Genomic DNA, 16,755 nt, shown 5'->3' on the forward strand with positions numbered 1-16,755 from the left:
CAGGGCCAACTGTGTGCCAGGACCAGTGCTAAGTGCTCTACAGATATCATCTCATCCCTACAACTCTGGCAGGGAAGTGTTATTATGATGCCCACTTGACAGCTAAGAAGACTAGGGCAGAGGTGAAGTACCTAGCCCAGCGTCACAGATGGCAAGTGTCTGAGGCAGGATTTTCTGACCCAGGTTGTGATGGGGGAACATTCCAGGAAGGAGGCACAGCCAGGACAATGGGACAGGCACAGCAGATGGCAGGTCAGAGCTGGAGTCAGTGTGAGGGGATGGCGGCAAATGCTGGAAGGGTAGGAAGGGCCATTAGATGCCAAACAAAGGACTTTATACTTGATTCCGCCAGGGACAGGAAGCCACTGGCTGACCATGTGTAAGTAAAACAAAGAACCCAATGTCTGCCAAAACATGCCCAACGGGTACACGCCACCACATTTGAGAAGAACAAGGTACAAAGTTCACCAAGAAACAGCAGAATGGGAAGAGAAGACGGTGAGATGGAGCGGTGGGCACCAGGTGAGTGCTGCCACTGGCACGAGAGCTGGGCCACCTGAGGACGATGGCCTCCCTGAGGGAGGGGAAGTTTCTGCTCTTGGTTTGAGCTGCTTCCCAGGAGATTGGCCTGGGATTACTGCACTGTCTGGAAGCCCCTTCTGTCTAAATTCTCTGCTTGTTTCTAAGCTAAAGTAAACTCAAGTAGTAAGCAGGCTTTCCATCACTGATGATAGAGTGGACATAAGTCTCAATTCCGACCTGAGTAAGCAATCTTTCCAAGAGACCCTCTGTCCTTCCTGGCCCACTGACACAATCCTACCATGGAATGGTCAGTGGTCCTAATCAATGGGATCTAAAGCAAAAGCCCTCTCAGGTTTCCATTAGCAAACTGGAAATAAGTCCTGGGAAAGGTTGATCTATTAAGACTGTCCTTGCTGAGCTCTGTTGATCTAAATGGTCAGCAATCCAGGCCACTAAATGGTACCTTTTATGAATTCCAAAGAGTAAAACAGCCAGTTCTGATGCAATGAATAGGGACTTCATCCAACCTTAGGTGGGAGATGAGTTTTAAGATCAGGGAATAAAGGGGATTTTTCTATTGAACACTCCCTGAGGGCAGGGACTGGATTTTGCCTCTTCCTGTACACCAGTGCTTAAGCATACAGTAGGTGCTTAATAAACCTTTATTGACTACCTCTGTATTCCCAACCCTGGCCAAGTAGAGAATGCAGAGAGAAAGAGAGAGGAGAGCTAGAGAGAGAGCAAGGGGAGGTTGAAGTTTGATTGGTTTTCTAAATGAAAAAAGATTCAGGTGGGTTTGAGAGGTCACAGCTCGCTAGGGTTTCACTTGGTGACATGTTCACACAAAGAGAGTACTCCTATCACTTTCTCTCATCTCTAGAGAGTGAAAGAGAAGAAAAGACAAATGTTATCTTCCAAACAGGGCAGGAGGCTCTCCAGTCTGCAGTCTGGAAGCCTGTTCCCACCCAAGCAAGGGGCCTGAGTCCCAGAGAATGACTCCCCTCCTGCTGTTTCTGGACCGAGGATTCAGACTGACGGGTCTAGGCCAATCAGCAGCCAAGTCAGGTAAAGGAGGAGGGGCAGATGATGCCTTTGCAAGCACTTAGACACCACATGAGAAAATGCCCATCTGCATGCCTGAGAAGTTTCCATTGCCACCATAGAAAGAATAAAATGATTGAAATGGATTTCAACAGTCTAAAGAAACTAGTCCCGGCAGATGGTGTGGGATGTGACTGGGAAATGAAGACGAGGGAAGCTAAGAAAGGAAGAGTGAGAGCAAATACAGGAGGGATGACTTGGAAATTCACAGGTGAGGCAAGGCCGTCCACTGCTCCCAAGGGGCAGCTATCCCCACCAGCTCCCTTGCCTTGCCCCCTGCTGTGGGGGTGGAGCGGGGCTGCAGGCGCTCTGGTCACATCTGGAGAACACCAAGGAGAACAGCCCAGAACACAGAAAAAGGCCATAAAGGGCCACATTGACCACATGCTGGTTGGGAATTTAGAACAGCTGCACCATTCCAAAAAATACACCACAGGAAAAGTATGACAGTGCTGCATGGAAGCAAACATCCAGGATGAGCATGTGGTTAATCTGAGGATGAGTGTGGTTATGTGTGTGGTTAATCTGAGGATGAGGAAGGGGAGGCAGGACCAGGTGCCCATATTCGAAGATGGGGGAAACAGAACACCTGACCTCCCCTAAAGCCTGGGGAGATGCTCCTGCCTGGCCCGAGTCACTCACCTACAGGATGGATTCCAGGGCCGCCTCCCCCAGGCCTCCATGGTGCCTCACCTCGCTCCAGCTGGACAATCACCTCTGGTGTGGAAGCAGCCAGTCCTGCCCATTGGACACAAAGAAAGGCTCAGGACAGAAAGCCTCCCATCTGGAGGAGGGGTGATCCTAGCTCTTGTCTGTGGGGGAGCAGGTGGACACACCAAGAAAACCCCAAGGGTGGAAGAAAAAACCATTGAGTGACCACTTTTCCAAAATAGATAAGGGGTAAGAGAAAAAATGGCTTCAGGGGACCTGCTTCCTGCTGAGAGGGGATTCTTGGTCCTGAGGGGACAGAGAATGGGAGAGACACAATCTGCAGGTTGACATAACCAGGCTGCCAAGCTCTAGGTACACCCAGGGTCAGGAGGCACAAGGGTCCTGTCTCTGGGTCTCGAGGATCTCTAACCTTTGAGGCCTCCCAAGACTTGCTTAACACTTGAGACCCTCCCTAGGGTACATGCTGGGATCCAGGGGCAGCTCTTCTCACCCAAGCACACCAGATTCTGGTAGTTCTCTAGCATCACATCCCGGTATAGCTCCTTCTGAGTAGGGGCCAGACACCCCCACTCCTCCCAGGTGAAGTCCACAGCCACATCTTGGAACGTCACCGACTGCTGAAAGACCAAAAACACTTCTACTCACCGAGGGACCACAATTTCTACTGCTCTGGGAAGAGGAGGAAGCCTGCAAGACAGCTAAAGGATGGTGCTCAGTGCTCAGGCTTTGGAGGGGTACAAATCAGGTATCAGAGAATAGCCTTGTCTCTTTGAATTTTATGTCCATCAACTTTATCTCCTAGATTCTCTTTTATCTCTAGGTTTCCTGACACCCCTGTCTCCTGGTTCTCCTCCTTCTTTCTCTGGATCTCCATGTGGGTCATGTCCATTAACTGAGAGTACTACTGAAAGCCTCTGTCCTGGACCCTTTTCTCCTCTCTAAACTACTGTGCTTAATGACCTCATCAGCTCCCATGGATTTATTTATCATCACAGCAAATCACAATTTATCATCATATTGCATCTGCTTATCCAGCCCTTACCTTTCTCTTAATCGCTAGACTCATGGCTCCAATTGACCGTTAGTCATCTCAAAGTGAATGTCCTAGACAACTTGAACTTGACATATCCACAACTGAATTCACCCTTTCCCCTAACATATTGTGAGCTCCTGATAGCAAGGACTATCCTTTGCCTTTCTTTATAAGGGTTATAAAAGGCTAGGCACAATGCCTAACACATAGTAGGTGCTCAACAAATGTTTACGGACCAGCTGAACTCTTCCCCCCTCCTACCTTACTCATTACTATAAAAGGTACCACCGTCCTCCTAATCCTTCAGGCTTTCAACCTCAAAGTCCTACTAGACTCCTCACTCTCTCACCTTGCACCCCCCCTCCCCCAATATCCAACATTGCATCAAAGCCTTTCAAATAGACCTCCGCCCCATGTCTGGTCCACTTCACCTCTGCCCCATGTCTGGTCCACTTCACTTCTGCCCCTCCTCTGGTCCACTTCACCTCTGCCCCTCCTCTGGTCCACTTCACCTCTGCCGCTCCTCTGGTCCACTTCACCTCTGCCCCATCTCTGGTCCACTTCACCTCTGCCCCTCCTCTGGTCTACTTCACTTCTGCCTCACCTCTGGTCCACTTCACTTCTGCCCCATCTGTGATCCACTTCACCTCTGCCCCTCCTCTGGTCCACTTCACCTCTGCCCCATCTGTGATCCACTTCACCTCTGTACCATTTCACTTCTGCTACATCTACATCACTGCACCTCTGTTGCACCCCCTCAACCCACCCCCTTGTCTCTTCTGATGCTGCCCCTACCCTGATGAAGACTCTCATTATCGCATGCCTGGACTATGGCAATAACTGTTGACAGGGTCTGCCTGCTGCAAGGTGAGTGGGATAGACTTAGTGAAGACTCCTCAGATTGTAATTTTTCTCCGAGGGGTGAGGTAAGGCCTAAAGGCTCAAGGTTACAATATTTTTAGAATAGAATAGTTCCATATAAGGATATTAAACTGTGTAGTGCATTAGGGTCTCAATGATTGGACAAAACTTACATAATTCCTCGATGTCTTCATTTCAAAAGGGATTGGTTAGATTTCGTGTCTAGAATGTAAGACCATATTCTCAGCTAATGAGGATAATGGTCAGAGGGGGGAGGAGGGACTTGCGTTAGGGTCTATATAAATCACTGTCCTGTTCTTTGTCTTCGGCTTTCCTAGTCCAGGTGAACTGCTGTAGGATTGTCCAGATTCTCGAGAATCGAATAAATCTCTTTTCTGTCATCACTTTGAGAGGCCTCTGAGTAATTGATTTATATAGGGACCTGAGCCATCCCACACAGTTTGGGGGCTCGTCCGGGATCTGTGACCTTTCTGAGAGACGGCTGACAGCTCAGTTCAAAGACTGGGCGCCCGTGGGGAGATTTCCCCATCGTCCTTGAAAAGAGCTGCCGGGCCTCCCTCTCTGCAAGGTAACGACCCGAAGCAGAGGAACTCAGTGAAGACAGAAAAGAATAGAGATAGGGACTCCAAAGACTCCGAAGCTGTGAAGTGTGTGAAAATGCCAACCGGTTGGTGTTGAGGTTTGCAGTCAGGCAACTTGTACGGGTATACGACCCACCGGTAAGCACGGGGTGGGGCCTGGGGGTCAATTCGTTGAGTCTTAGATAGACTCGGGGAGAAGGAGACGACTCCCAATCAAATTAGTGGACTGCGGGACCCCAGGGTGAAGGGCCCCCCCAAAAACGTTTGCTGGGTGACTGCTGGTGACGGGCGACTCTCACCTGAGAGCTGGCAAGAAGCTAGCAAGAGAGCTAGCAGGAGAAGCTAGCAGGAGAGCTAGCAGGGGAGCCAGCATAATTCGTTGAGTCTCAGACTCGGAGGTGTTGGCGACAACCCTCGACCAAAGAAGCTAGCAGGAGAGCTAGCAGGAGAGCTAGCAAGGGAGCTAGCATAATTCCTAAGAAGCTAGCAGGAGAGCCAGCGGGAGAGCTAGCAAGGGAGCTAGCACAATTCGTTGAGTTTCAGACTCGGAGGTGTTGGCAACAACCCTCGACCAAAATGGGACAAAAGCAGTCCAGGAATAGAGCTTCGGAGTGGAATCAGGAAGAAATACTGGTAAATAGTCCCTTGGGAAACCGATTACAAAATTGGCATGAATTACCAAATTATAGAGAAAAGAATGTAGAAGAAGATGATTAAGTATTGTTGTTTCATATGGGGTGAAAAGACATCGGAGGAGGAGGCACAATCTGGCCCAAATATGGTTCCTCCGAGGACTGGGTTTGACAAAAATTTAAACCTATATGTCCTATTCTATTCTGTTAAATGTTTTGTCTGTATATGTTGTGTTGGTATTTCTGTGTGAATGAAAGTCTGTGTGTCTCTGTTTTTATCTGATAAGGTTGTAAATTTAGCCAGCCAGCCAGCAGGAGCAGAAAGGCTGAGCTGAACTGTCCTTGAAATTCCTGTTACTCCCTTTCTTCAACCCCTCCAGACTAGTTTCAGAGGGGCGGAGGGACAAGGAGGGAGAGAAAGGAAAAAAAAAAATCTTTTTCCCTCAGACCTAAGAGGCATGCTGGCAACCACTTAACCATTTCCTGCTTCACCCAAAAGAAGAAATTTTAGTGTAATGGGAAATAACAGAAAGTTAAGTGAATTCACTCTGGTTGTATTTGGAATTGTGAATAGGTGAAATGTGTCATTCTTAATTTAATGTTTCAGATAGGTTAGAATTTATTAAAGTTTGGTGGAAGTAAGCAGAAGATTAGAAAGTAAAAATCTCAAGTAAGCAACTTAGAGCTGAGAATTTTGGATTTAGGTTTAATTAGATCAATATATTTGATGCCAGACAATGTATTTAAAGTAAAAAGATAATAAGTTTAGGTTTTTCTTTTTCTTTGCAGAGTGGGAGGGCCAGAAAGGGGTGGCCTTGGGAATCCTGGCACAAATAAGAGGAGGGCAGAGACACCCAGCAGCATTTCTGCCAAAAATGTTAGATCCATTAACAAAAGGATAGGTATTTGTTAGATGCAACATTGATCTAATGTAGCTGTTACACGATTTTAAATTTTGTAATTTATTACATATAGATTGGGGTTTTAAAAAGATGTGATAGAAATTTGATAATTTGAAACTTACATTTGGTTATAAAAAAGAGCTGAATAGGTTAATGGCTTCTTTTAAGTTTTAAGTAAACTTAAATAAGTCTAAATTTTTAGGTAATCCATCTAAATATTGTATTAGAAATTGCATTGTTAAGTTAATTAATGAATCGGTTAAAAAGAGCTGTTATGAATTTTTTTATAAGAGTTTCCTTGTTGTAGCATTCTTATTAAGAAAATGAGAACACTTTAAAAATGTACATGTATATATATATATATATATATATATATATATATATATATATATATATATATATATATATATATATATATATATATATATATATAGGTGTGATTTTCAAGCCTGTTTCATCTGAGCATGTATTATGTTAAAAGTTTATTTCTGTTGTTGAAAAGGAAATTTTAGCTAAAATTGTTTTGGCCATGAATCAAGCATTTACTCTAAAGTTATTTTTGTAAAAGAAAGTTTATGGGCAAATGTGAAAAGGCTTTGGGTTTAGGTCTTTTCTTGTGATTTCTGTCAATTAGTTTCAAGGGGATTGTGATAAATTGTAAACTGTTCATAAGAGAGGAAATATTTGCTGTATTAAGAAATACTTTGTAAAATCTTTCATATGGGTTTTTGGAAGGCCTACCTATCCAATTTGTATTTGCAAGTTACAAAAGTGGGAAGAATTGAGTTTCTCTAATAGGATATGAAAATGTAATTGATGTCATCTGAAATTTATTGTTCGGGTTCATAGCTAAAACAATTTGTTATCACTTATGAAAATTATGTTTGCCATTTGTAATTCTAATGCTAAAACCTAAAGCTGGTACACTGTGTGAATATGTGGGGGAAAGAAGCAGTCCTCAGGCTAGTAACAAGTGCAGCCCCAGCAGCTGAGGAGATTGTGTATAGAACTTGCTTTGGTGAGAATTTGAGAATGTACAAGAAATGATCTTCAGTGATTGGCTCTTTAGGGCAAATTTAAGATCTAAGAGGTAAATAAAATCTCTGGGAACATTCTTTCTAAATCTAATGGGAATAAGTAGATATTGTATCATTGTTACATAGAACAAGACTGGGATTTAAAGTTAACTGTAATTGTATTTTATTTACAGGGGGATTCAAGGAAAGGAATCCCTTACAAAACAAAAAGGGGGGGGGGGCAGGTGGTCTGGGAGCTCCAGGAATGGTCTTGATGGGAGTGGCCAGTAAACTGGAGATTTGGACTGATAGAATTAAGAGTGGGAAGTAGAATAGACTTGGGCATAGTGATAGAGTGGATCTTAGGAGAGCTGGTTCATGTGAAAAAAAAAACAAAAACAAGGAGTTTTTAAGGTGAAGTTTTCCAGGGCCTTTAGACAAATGAGACTAAAACTCTTTTGGGGTAATGGACAAAGGTCCCAACTTGGAATGAGAACTTTACATGTTACAAAATGATGTAAAAGCAATTAGTATTAAAACAATTAACTGAATTAATTACTGAGACCAAATCAGAGACATCTTCAGTTTGGGAAAAAGAATTTCAGTCTAATTTTCTTAGAGGTAGGTAGCCTCTGGTAATATTTGGCATTGAAAGTTAAATGATTGTTTTGATTTGAATTCATTACATGAACATAAAAATTCAAGTTAGTGTTTGAACTTATCACATGTGTAGCTCATTCTTTTAGATTGAGCAGGGTTAGAAAGGGATAAAGTAGTTTGGGAAACAGATATAAATCTATTAGAGCAATGACTTATGATCGTTATTCAATCAGGAACTAGAACATGTATAGAAAGGCATGTAGGCTACTTAGACCTGCTTCAAAGATGTTCCTTGGCCAATGTGAAATTAGTCATGTCTGAAACTGATTATTGGAGCTTGCTATTTTAAGATTTTTGTGGGACTATTAACTGACTGTTCTTCTGAGTCTAACTCCAGGTGTGGATAGCAAGAGAGGTGGTCTGAGCCACTGATCCATGATGCCAGTAAGCCTGTGAGATGTTGGTATGAACTGCAAAAAGGTGATCTCATGGGAAGGTCGGGAGAACGACTGTTCAGTCTGGGCTGAGGTAGGATTTTCCTGACTCAATTTCCCCACTGACATCTGGCAGACTTGAAGCCTGGCTGAACGCCAATTGACAATCTACTCCTGCCTGGAATTGACATGAAGTAAGGGAGATGTTGTTTCCCTGCAATGTCCCTACTCTTAGTGGCAAATTCCTAAAATCAGAAGTTTTGTAAGTAATAATACCAGATCTGTTGAATAATAGATTGTTGGTAGGGGAACATCTGAGGTTAAGTCTAAAATTGAGCTAACAGGTTTAGGACTTTAGACCAACAACAATGTTAGGGTCCTCTAATTCTTAGTAATGGTGTGGAGATGATTAGGTTAAGGGCTTGTGAGGCTAGCATGCATAGTTATTATTTTGTCCTAGTTGGTTAATGCTAAATGAAAAATGGTTTGTAGACTATATTGTAAATGCTTTAAAAGAAGCATCACATGATCAGAAGTTGGAATTGTTTTATGATGTGATGTGCACTGTGTTAAAAATGATTATTTATTGTATTTATGTAAGTACTGGAGCCTGGTGTTGACTCCTTAGTGAAATCTCATCTTCCTAATGAGGGAATGAATAATGACTTGCTGTGAAATGTAGAAGCTGCATTTTAATGTGAATTTTTTATTTTTCTTAAAAAAAAATGACAATTTGTCTAAGTTTCAATTTTGATTTTTGTAAGAATGATAGGATTGATAATCTAAGATGGTATTAAGTTCAATTCTGTAGGAGAGTGGACATCTGGATTTTTACAAGAAGATAAAGAAAAGAAGATGCTGAGATGCTGTGCTGAAGACTGTTTGAAGGAGCATCCAGATCAGAAAATTGCATAAGATGATATTTTTCCCCAGACTGCTGTATGAGATGGAACCTCTAAATGGACAGTTCATTAATTTAAATCTCTGTATCTGTACTTATGACAAGGGGACTGCCCCCTGTAATTTGCTAATGTGTCAGTCAACTTTGCTTTCTTCCCATATTCATATAAAAGGAAGATAGATGAAGGGAAGGATTCATAAGGGAAAGAATGTGAAGAGGTATTTATTGATTGGATTTAGGTATGGAAAAAGGAATAAAATAAGAGGAGGGGAGGAATATGGGTAAGATTGAACTTTGAACTATCTATTTCCCCATCCCAATTCAGAAAATGTTTAGCATGATTGGAAGGCCAGTAGACAAAGTTATGGAAAGTTATTGCATTTAAAAATTTTAAAGTTGTTTACTTTCATTTATAATTATTGCTATTAGTTATTAAACTCTCAAGCTTCATGCTTGGAGACACACTTTGTCAGTATTTAAAAGCTCCATTTGAAGCGTGTGTGAGAACACACAATTTGGAAAGGGATAGCCAATGAGGTGTATATATATATATATATATTCATTATAAGTTTTGTTATTTGGGGAACTATACTAGGATTATTATTGTTTGTTCTTAACAGGATTCTCTGTTCAGCAATTGTCCTGAGGCAACTACCACAATATCTAAACAGGACTCTTCTATTAAGGCTGTGTGGACTTGACAAACCGTGGGAACAATGCGACCAAAATGTAATACCCTGGGAATGTCCCTTTTAGGCATGATCCTGTTCCCACTGCTGGGACACCAGGCCCCAGTTATCAAACCCCCCCCCCCCTTGAAAATAGTTTCCTGGCCCTAATTCAGACCATTGCGGACACCTTTGAGGTATCCGACTGTTGGATTTGTGGGGGGACCTCAGCGGTTAAGCCAATGGCCATGGGTAGCAGTACCGCTGAGTCCAGCCTGGATCTTAAGTAATAGATCTGTAGTACATGACAGAACAAGATTCTGGACAAGCCAAGAGAAACACCAATGGTCTTTGTCCGAATCAGTTCCAGGTGAACGTTGTTTAAACCAAACAGGACCTGAATTGCAGAAGACATGATTGGGAAAAAGTAATTGTAAATGGACATTCACACAAAGGCCAGAAACCCTGGCTCGTATTGATTGTGCCCAGTATGCAAACAGATGGGATCAGAACGGTATTACCTGTTCAGATGGTAGGGTGATTCCCTGTACCCATTCATTTTTCCCACCCTCTTCATACAAAGAGAGAACAAAAGGGGAATATCACAAAAGTTGTAGGTATAAGTTTTACAACCCCTCTGATCCCAAAAAGCCATGTGAAGGGGGTCACGACCATGACTATTTGTGGAGTTGTATATATATGAACAGTACAAAGAATAACACAGAATATAAAGAATGGGTATGGAAGTGGGAGAATGGAACACATAGGATGATGTTTGATACTTTCCAGAGTGTAATCAATAGAACTGGGGAGAATTACCAACATTGTATATGGAAGAGGAAACAACAACTATGGAAGGGTAAGTCAGAGATCATGAAAGGGGGGGACCATTAGGCCCGGATGATGTGAAGTACTTTCCGGCTGTGGATTATAGAGTAAGACTGTTTCTAGAGGAAAATCCTGCTTTGAGAGGGCATTATTGGATATGTAGACAGACAGCCTATACTCACCTTCCGCTAAACTGGAGAGGTGTTTGTTACATTGGATTGGTGAGACCTAAATTCTTTTTCTTGCCTGAATCAGGGAAACAGCATCTAGGGGTCCCTCTATATGATGATCTAGCAAAAAGAAAGAGGAACATCGACACCTCCCTCACTCAGACTGGAAATGCAAATGGGTGGGGCGATACTTGGCCTCCTGAGAGGATAATCAGAGAGTATGGGCCTGCAACTTGGGCTCAAGATGGGAGCTGGGGTTATAGAACCCCTATATATCTATTAAACAGACTAATCAGACTCCAAGCAGTAGTTGAAATTATAACCAATCAAACAGCAAAGGCTTTGGACTTATTGGCTGATCAAGCCACACAAACTAGGGAAGCAGTACTGCAACATAGATTAATCTTAGATTATTTATTTGCAGAAGAAGGGGGAGTTTGTGGAAAACTCAATTTATCTACATGTTGCTTAAAAATTGATGATAATGGAAGAATAGTGAAAGAGATCACCAAGAATATCAGGAAAGTTGCTCATGTTCCCATACAAACTTGGGGCTCCCCTTTCAATACATCCTGGTGGTCCTGGTTTGAAGGGAGCTGGTGGAAGAGATTACTGTGGTTTGGCCTTATAGCAATTAGTGGTATTGTATTACTTCCTATTTGTTTACCTTGTTTGATTTCACTAATTACTAAAATAGTTAGAAATTTCTTTACTAAAACTTGCTAGAGTAGGAGAAAGGACTGAAGGAGCCATTCGACTGATGATATTAAAGAAGGAAGGTTGGGCACCTGTGGAGACAAGAAACATGAATGATCCTGATTGGGATGAGGAGATTAATAGACAGTGTGAGATTATGTTACAGAACTTTGGTTGAAACATCCGTGAGAAGTCTTCAGGCTGATAAAATAAGAGGAGGGATTGAGTGGGATAGACTTAGTGAAGACTCCTCAGATTGTAATTTTTCTCCGAGGGGTGAGATAAGGCCTAAAGGCTCAAGGTTACAATATTTTTAGAATAGAATAGTTCCATATAAGGATATAAAACTGTGTAGTGTATTAGGGTCTCAATGATTGGACAAAACTTACATAATTCCTCGATGTCTTCATTTCAAAAGGGATTGGTTAGATTTCGTGTCTAGAATGTAAGACCATATTCTCAGCTAATGAGGATAATGGTCAGTGGGGGGAGGAGGGACTTGCGTTAGGGTCTATATAAATCACTGTCCTGTTCTTTGTCTTCGGCTTTCCTACTCCAGGTGAACTGCTGTAGGATTGTCCAGATTCTCGAGAATTGAATAAATCTCTTTTCTGTCATCACTTTGAGAGGCCTCTGAGTAATTGATTTATGTAGGGACCTGAGCCATCCCACACAAAGGGTTTCCCCCCTCCAATCTAACCTCCATTCAACCTTCAAAGTATTTTTCCTAAAGTGCAGGCCTCACCATAGCTCTGCCCCTACTCAATAAACTCCAGTGGCTCCCTATTGCCTCCAGGAGCAAATACAAAATGCTCTGCTTGGCATTCATAACTTTGCCCCCTTCTACCTTTCCAACCTTCCTACACTTTATTCCTGCTGTGTCCTCTTCTTCTATACAGTGAATTACACTGGCCTGCCTGTGTCCATCTCTTGGCTCTGGAAATTCCCTCTGGCTGTCCCCCATGTCTGAAAGGCTTTCCCTCCTCTGCTCTGCCTACTGACCTTCCTGGCTTCCTCTAAGTCTCCCACCTCCTACAAGCAGCATTGCCCAACACTTCTCAATTCCAGTGCCTTCCCTCTGATGATTATCTATTCGTTGTACATAGTTGTCGGCTTGTTTTCTCCCCCATTCCACTGTCAGTCCCTTGAGAACAAGGGCTCTCTCTTGCCTTCCTCTGAGTATCTAGTGCTTGTCACAGACTGTCAGTCAGTGCTGGATAAGGGCTTCTGGACTTGAGTCTACTTGCTCTGAATTCTGAACACTCGCAGTTCTTGCGCACCACTGCCAGAGTTTGCGCTGGTCACTGCAGAGGAGGGGGCAGGCAGGTGCGTGGCAGTTTATCCACCCAGATCAGTCAGGAATGGACACCTGCGCCTCAGTGAATGCCACCGTCTCTCCTCCTGAACTGCCCAGATGTTCTGGACAAAGCAGTTTGGGGCAAGGCGGGGCTGGGGGCAGAAGGGCACATTTTCTGTAAAAGCAGAGTGCAGCGGAGCCTCCTTGGCATGCCCATTCTCACCCGACCAAAGGAAACAGTATCTTCTCGGTCAGTAACAAACTTGCTGAGCTCTCAGTGCAGAGCTCCGAAGACGCTACAGAAGGAGGCGAGTTCTGGGCTGGTGATGGGGTCACGGCGGCGCTGGAGGGCATGAGCACAGGGCAGCCACCTCCTGGCCAGAAAAGGCCCTCCTGCGAGAGCCTGCGGCAGGCGGCCAGCTCGGGGGCTCCCTGCACCCCACACCCAGGGCCGGAGCTCGCCCGGGGATCGCACGGCCTGCCCCCTCCCGGGCAGCACCCACGGACACGGGCAGGACCCACGGACACGGGCAGGTGGGGGTGGGGGAGGCCACAGGGCAGGGTCCCCGCCCCCTCCCGGGCCCTGCCCTTTGGCACCAACCCTGGACCCTGCAGCCCCTCCTCCCCAGGCAGCCAGACTTGAGGCTCTTCCCCGCCCCCACCCTTGACCCCCCCAGCCCACTTGCCTTCCCCGGATCTCAGACTGGTCTGGGCTGCCTCAGTTTCCCCACCTGTCACACGGGGAGGAGCCTCTGGGCAGAACTCTTCCCAAAACTGGGGCAGAGCTCTCTGCCCAGCAAGCTTTCCTTCCGGCGCTGCCTCAGTTTCCCCCTTCCTCCCTCCACCCTTCTACGTCCTCGGTCCCGGGCCCACCTGAGGGGCTGCCGCGCTTGGACCCTGGGAAGCGTCTTCTGGGGCTCCGGCTGGGGCTGGGGCCAAGAAGGGAGTGGGCATCCTGGAGGGCAGCCTGGAGGCGGCGGCGGCAGCGGGGGCGGCGGCCGCGGGGCCCTTGAACGTGACTGGGGGCCTTGCGCGTGCGCACTGGTCCCCGCGAGGGGCGTGGCCAGGCGCAGCGGCCCCCACCCTCGGTCTCGGCTGCCCGACTTCCGGAAAAATAGACGGAAGCGGAAGTCACGGGACCGAATCGAGGGGAACGCCTTCTGGGAATTGTAGTGCAATTCCACAGCACCTTCGTGGCTGCCCGATGAGCCGTCGTTAAAGGCCTCGGGGCTCTGTCAGGGCCGCCCCCACCGCTCCACTAAACAGCTCTCCTACACGCAGAGGGCAAGTCCAGAACATCCCATGTCCCCTAGACACGTTGACAGACGGGCTGCAGCACACGAGTCTCCTCCATAAAGGATGGTGCTGGCCCGGTTCGGTGTTTAGGGTGTGAGCGGGGTGCGCCGCTGTCACCTCGTGACCGAAGCTACCAGCGGGAGGGAAGCTGCCTCGGGGTGACCTGTCACTCACGACACTTCAAGCCGTTTAATGACGTCAGCAGCGCGGTGCCGATAACAGAGCCGCCCCCGACCTTTGGGACCGCTGCAGCGCACGTGGAGCCCAGGAGCGGGCCTTAGGAGCTGTTCGTTCTACTCCTCCCTTCAAACCTTCCATGGTATCATGATGCCCCAACCGCTTCCAACCTGGCACTCCTTATGCCGGCTCTTGTTTTCTAGGACAGACAAACAAGACTGGACTGGTCACCTCTGGGACAGAGCCAGCGTCGGCCTCCGTCTGCATAGACAAGGGCCCCCAAAGACCATTGGTGGGGGCAGGCCTAGGACACCCACAACGGATCTGCCGTGGAGCCTGGGAGAATTCCCGTCCCACTTCTGTATGAGACCGTCTCGAGGTTCCCTTTAACAGGCGGATGCGCCGCCACGGGACAGAACATGCTTACATTCGACGTTCCTTAAGTGGAAAGTTACAAGTTATTACGGCTTCGCTCATCAACACTGGCAACAGTTTCAAGTGCCTCAGGCCCAGCCCTCCACCACCGGTGGCCACTGACGTGCTCGCAGTGCGCTCGGTCACCAGGACGCCCGTGAAGAGGCTTCTCATCTTTGTATCAGCTAGTATGGCTGGTATTTTAGTGCTTCGTTTTTTTAACCTTTGTGGTCATTCCTAATAGATTAATTATAATCTAAATTCTAATCTGATGGCTCCCAGTATAGCCATCAAGGACTACACGCCTTCACCTTTAATATACCCATGGTCAATCTTACCTAGTTAATACAAAGTATATCATTTTGCTGAAGAACTTGTTAGTTTGTTCCTTCTGCCGCTGTTCTGAGGAATCTCTCCTCCTCTGGCTTCATAGTGAGAAATTCCTCTGGGTTTTATCCAACTTTACAGTAATACTTCTAAACCACTATGGATAATGGAGGGATTGTCCATACACTTTTGACAGACACTGCAAATGAACAAACAAACGCCTTTGGGAAATTGCCAAGGTGTTCTAATAACTTCAAACTTCTCCCTATAACAAAGGCCCAACTTTTTTTAGCAACAGTATTTCATAACAGTTACATGCCTGTGGATCATAAAACATTTCAGCCATTTAAAAACCACAAAGGACCACTCAGGTAGGAAATTAAGAAGCACATAGTGGGAGGTGAAGACTATAATATGCTGAGGAGGCAAAACCAAGATGGCAAAATGAAACCAGCATTTTTGCTCAGTTCTCCCAACACATCCCTCTGCAACAACTTAAAAACACATCAAACCCAATTCTCAACAAGGAAGCTAAGAGAAAGTTACAGTGAATCATGTTTTTTCCTGCCCAGAAGAGCTTAGGAAGGCAGAAAGAAAGGCCTGCGGATACTGGGGTGGGAGGAAGCAGCACCAATAGTGGGTCATGGTGGCAGGAACAATGGGAGTAACCCTATGTCAAGGGGGAGGAGACTGAATGCCTGATCATAGAGATCCCAAGGCACCTCAAGGGAGTAGCTCTGGGAGCAAGAACAGGTACCATTTGGCAGCTTGGTTGCCTGTTACCCAGTTTCAGATCATAATACCAGGGTAGAGAGAGGAACAGACATGGTGGGGGCCCTAAGGTTAGGATTCCCAACTTTAATCCTAATTCTGCCGAAAAGGAAAGCAGGTACTACTGGGAAGAACTAAATGCTTACAGGCCTCCACTGAAAAGTAGCAGAAGGATATAAAAGACAGAAACTCGGGCCAGGTCTCACCCTCACCCCCAAGCAGTGAGCAGATAAAATTCCAACTCTAACCTTAAATGTGTTTCTAACAAAATCCTAAGTCAAGAAATAGGCAAGAAAAAAATGAGAAAAAAAAATAACCAATCATAACTTGCTTCTAAGGTTATCAAAAAGCTGAAGACATAAACTTAGAAGAAAAATTACTTGAATACAATTTTTTAAGTAAAGCCTCAAAGAAAAATGCAGATTGGATACAAGTCCAACAAGAATTTCTAGAAGATCTACAGAAAGGGGAGGTGGGGGGAGAAAAGTTAAAAATAGATTTTAAAAATCAAATAAGAATAGCAAAGGAAAAATTGGGAAAAGAAATGGAAGAGAATTACGAAAAGAGAAGTAACAGGTAATGCTAAAAGATGCACAAAAAACACAAAAAAATAATTCCTTAAAAATCAGAACTGGCTAAACAGGAAAAGAGGTACAAAATCTCACTGTAGAAAACATCTCCTTAAAAATTAGAACTAGTCAAGTGGAAGCTAATGAACCCATAAGACATTGAGAAACAATAAAAACAATGTCAAAAGACTGAAAAAAAGTGAAACATCTCACAGTTCAAACTGACCTGGAAAATAGAGAGATAATTTAAGAATTATCAGACTACT

The 16,755-nt window shown here is 45.0% G+C and overlaps 1 protein-coding gene across 1 annotated transcript in view; it reads right to left on the reverse strand.

Annotated features, from left to right (window-relative positions):
* LOC140502730 (uncharacterized) overlaps window positions 1-14,007 on the reverse strand; it is a 48,819-nt gene extending 34,812 nt beyond the window's left edge. Inside the window, exons 1-3 of the mRNA XM_072606670.1 lie at window positions 13,809-14,007; window positions 2,786-2,912; window positions 2,266-2,361 (exon numbers count right to left, since the gene is read on the reverse strand). Of these exons, the coding sequence (XP_072462771.1) occupies window positions 2,266-2,361; window positions 2,786-2,912; window positions 13,809-13,889 (304 nt within the window). The 5' untranslated portion in view covers window positions 13,890-14,007. The remainder of the gene's footprint in view (window positions 1-2,265; window positions 2,362-2,785; window positions 2,913-13,808) is intronic.
* Between the last annotated feature and the right edge of the window lie 2,748 nt (window positions 14,008-16,755).

The sequence above is a fragment of the Notamacropus eugenii genome, chromosome 4, assembly GCF_028372415.1.
Source record: "Notamacropus eugenii isolate mMacEug1 chromosome 4, mMacEug1.pri_v2, whole genome shotgun sequence".
In the NCBI taxonomy this organism is placed as follows: domain Eukaryota; kingdom Metazoa; phylum Chordata; class Mammalia; order Diprotodontia; family Macropodidae; genus Notamacropus; species Notamacropus eugenii.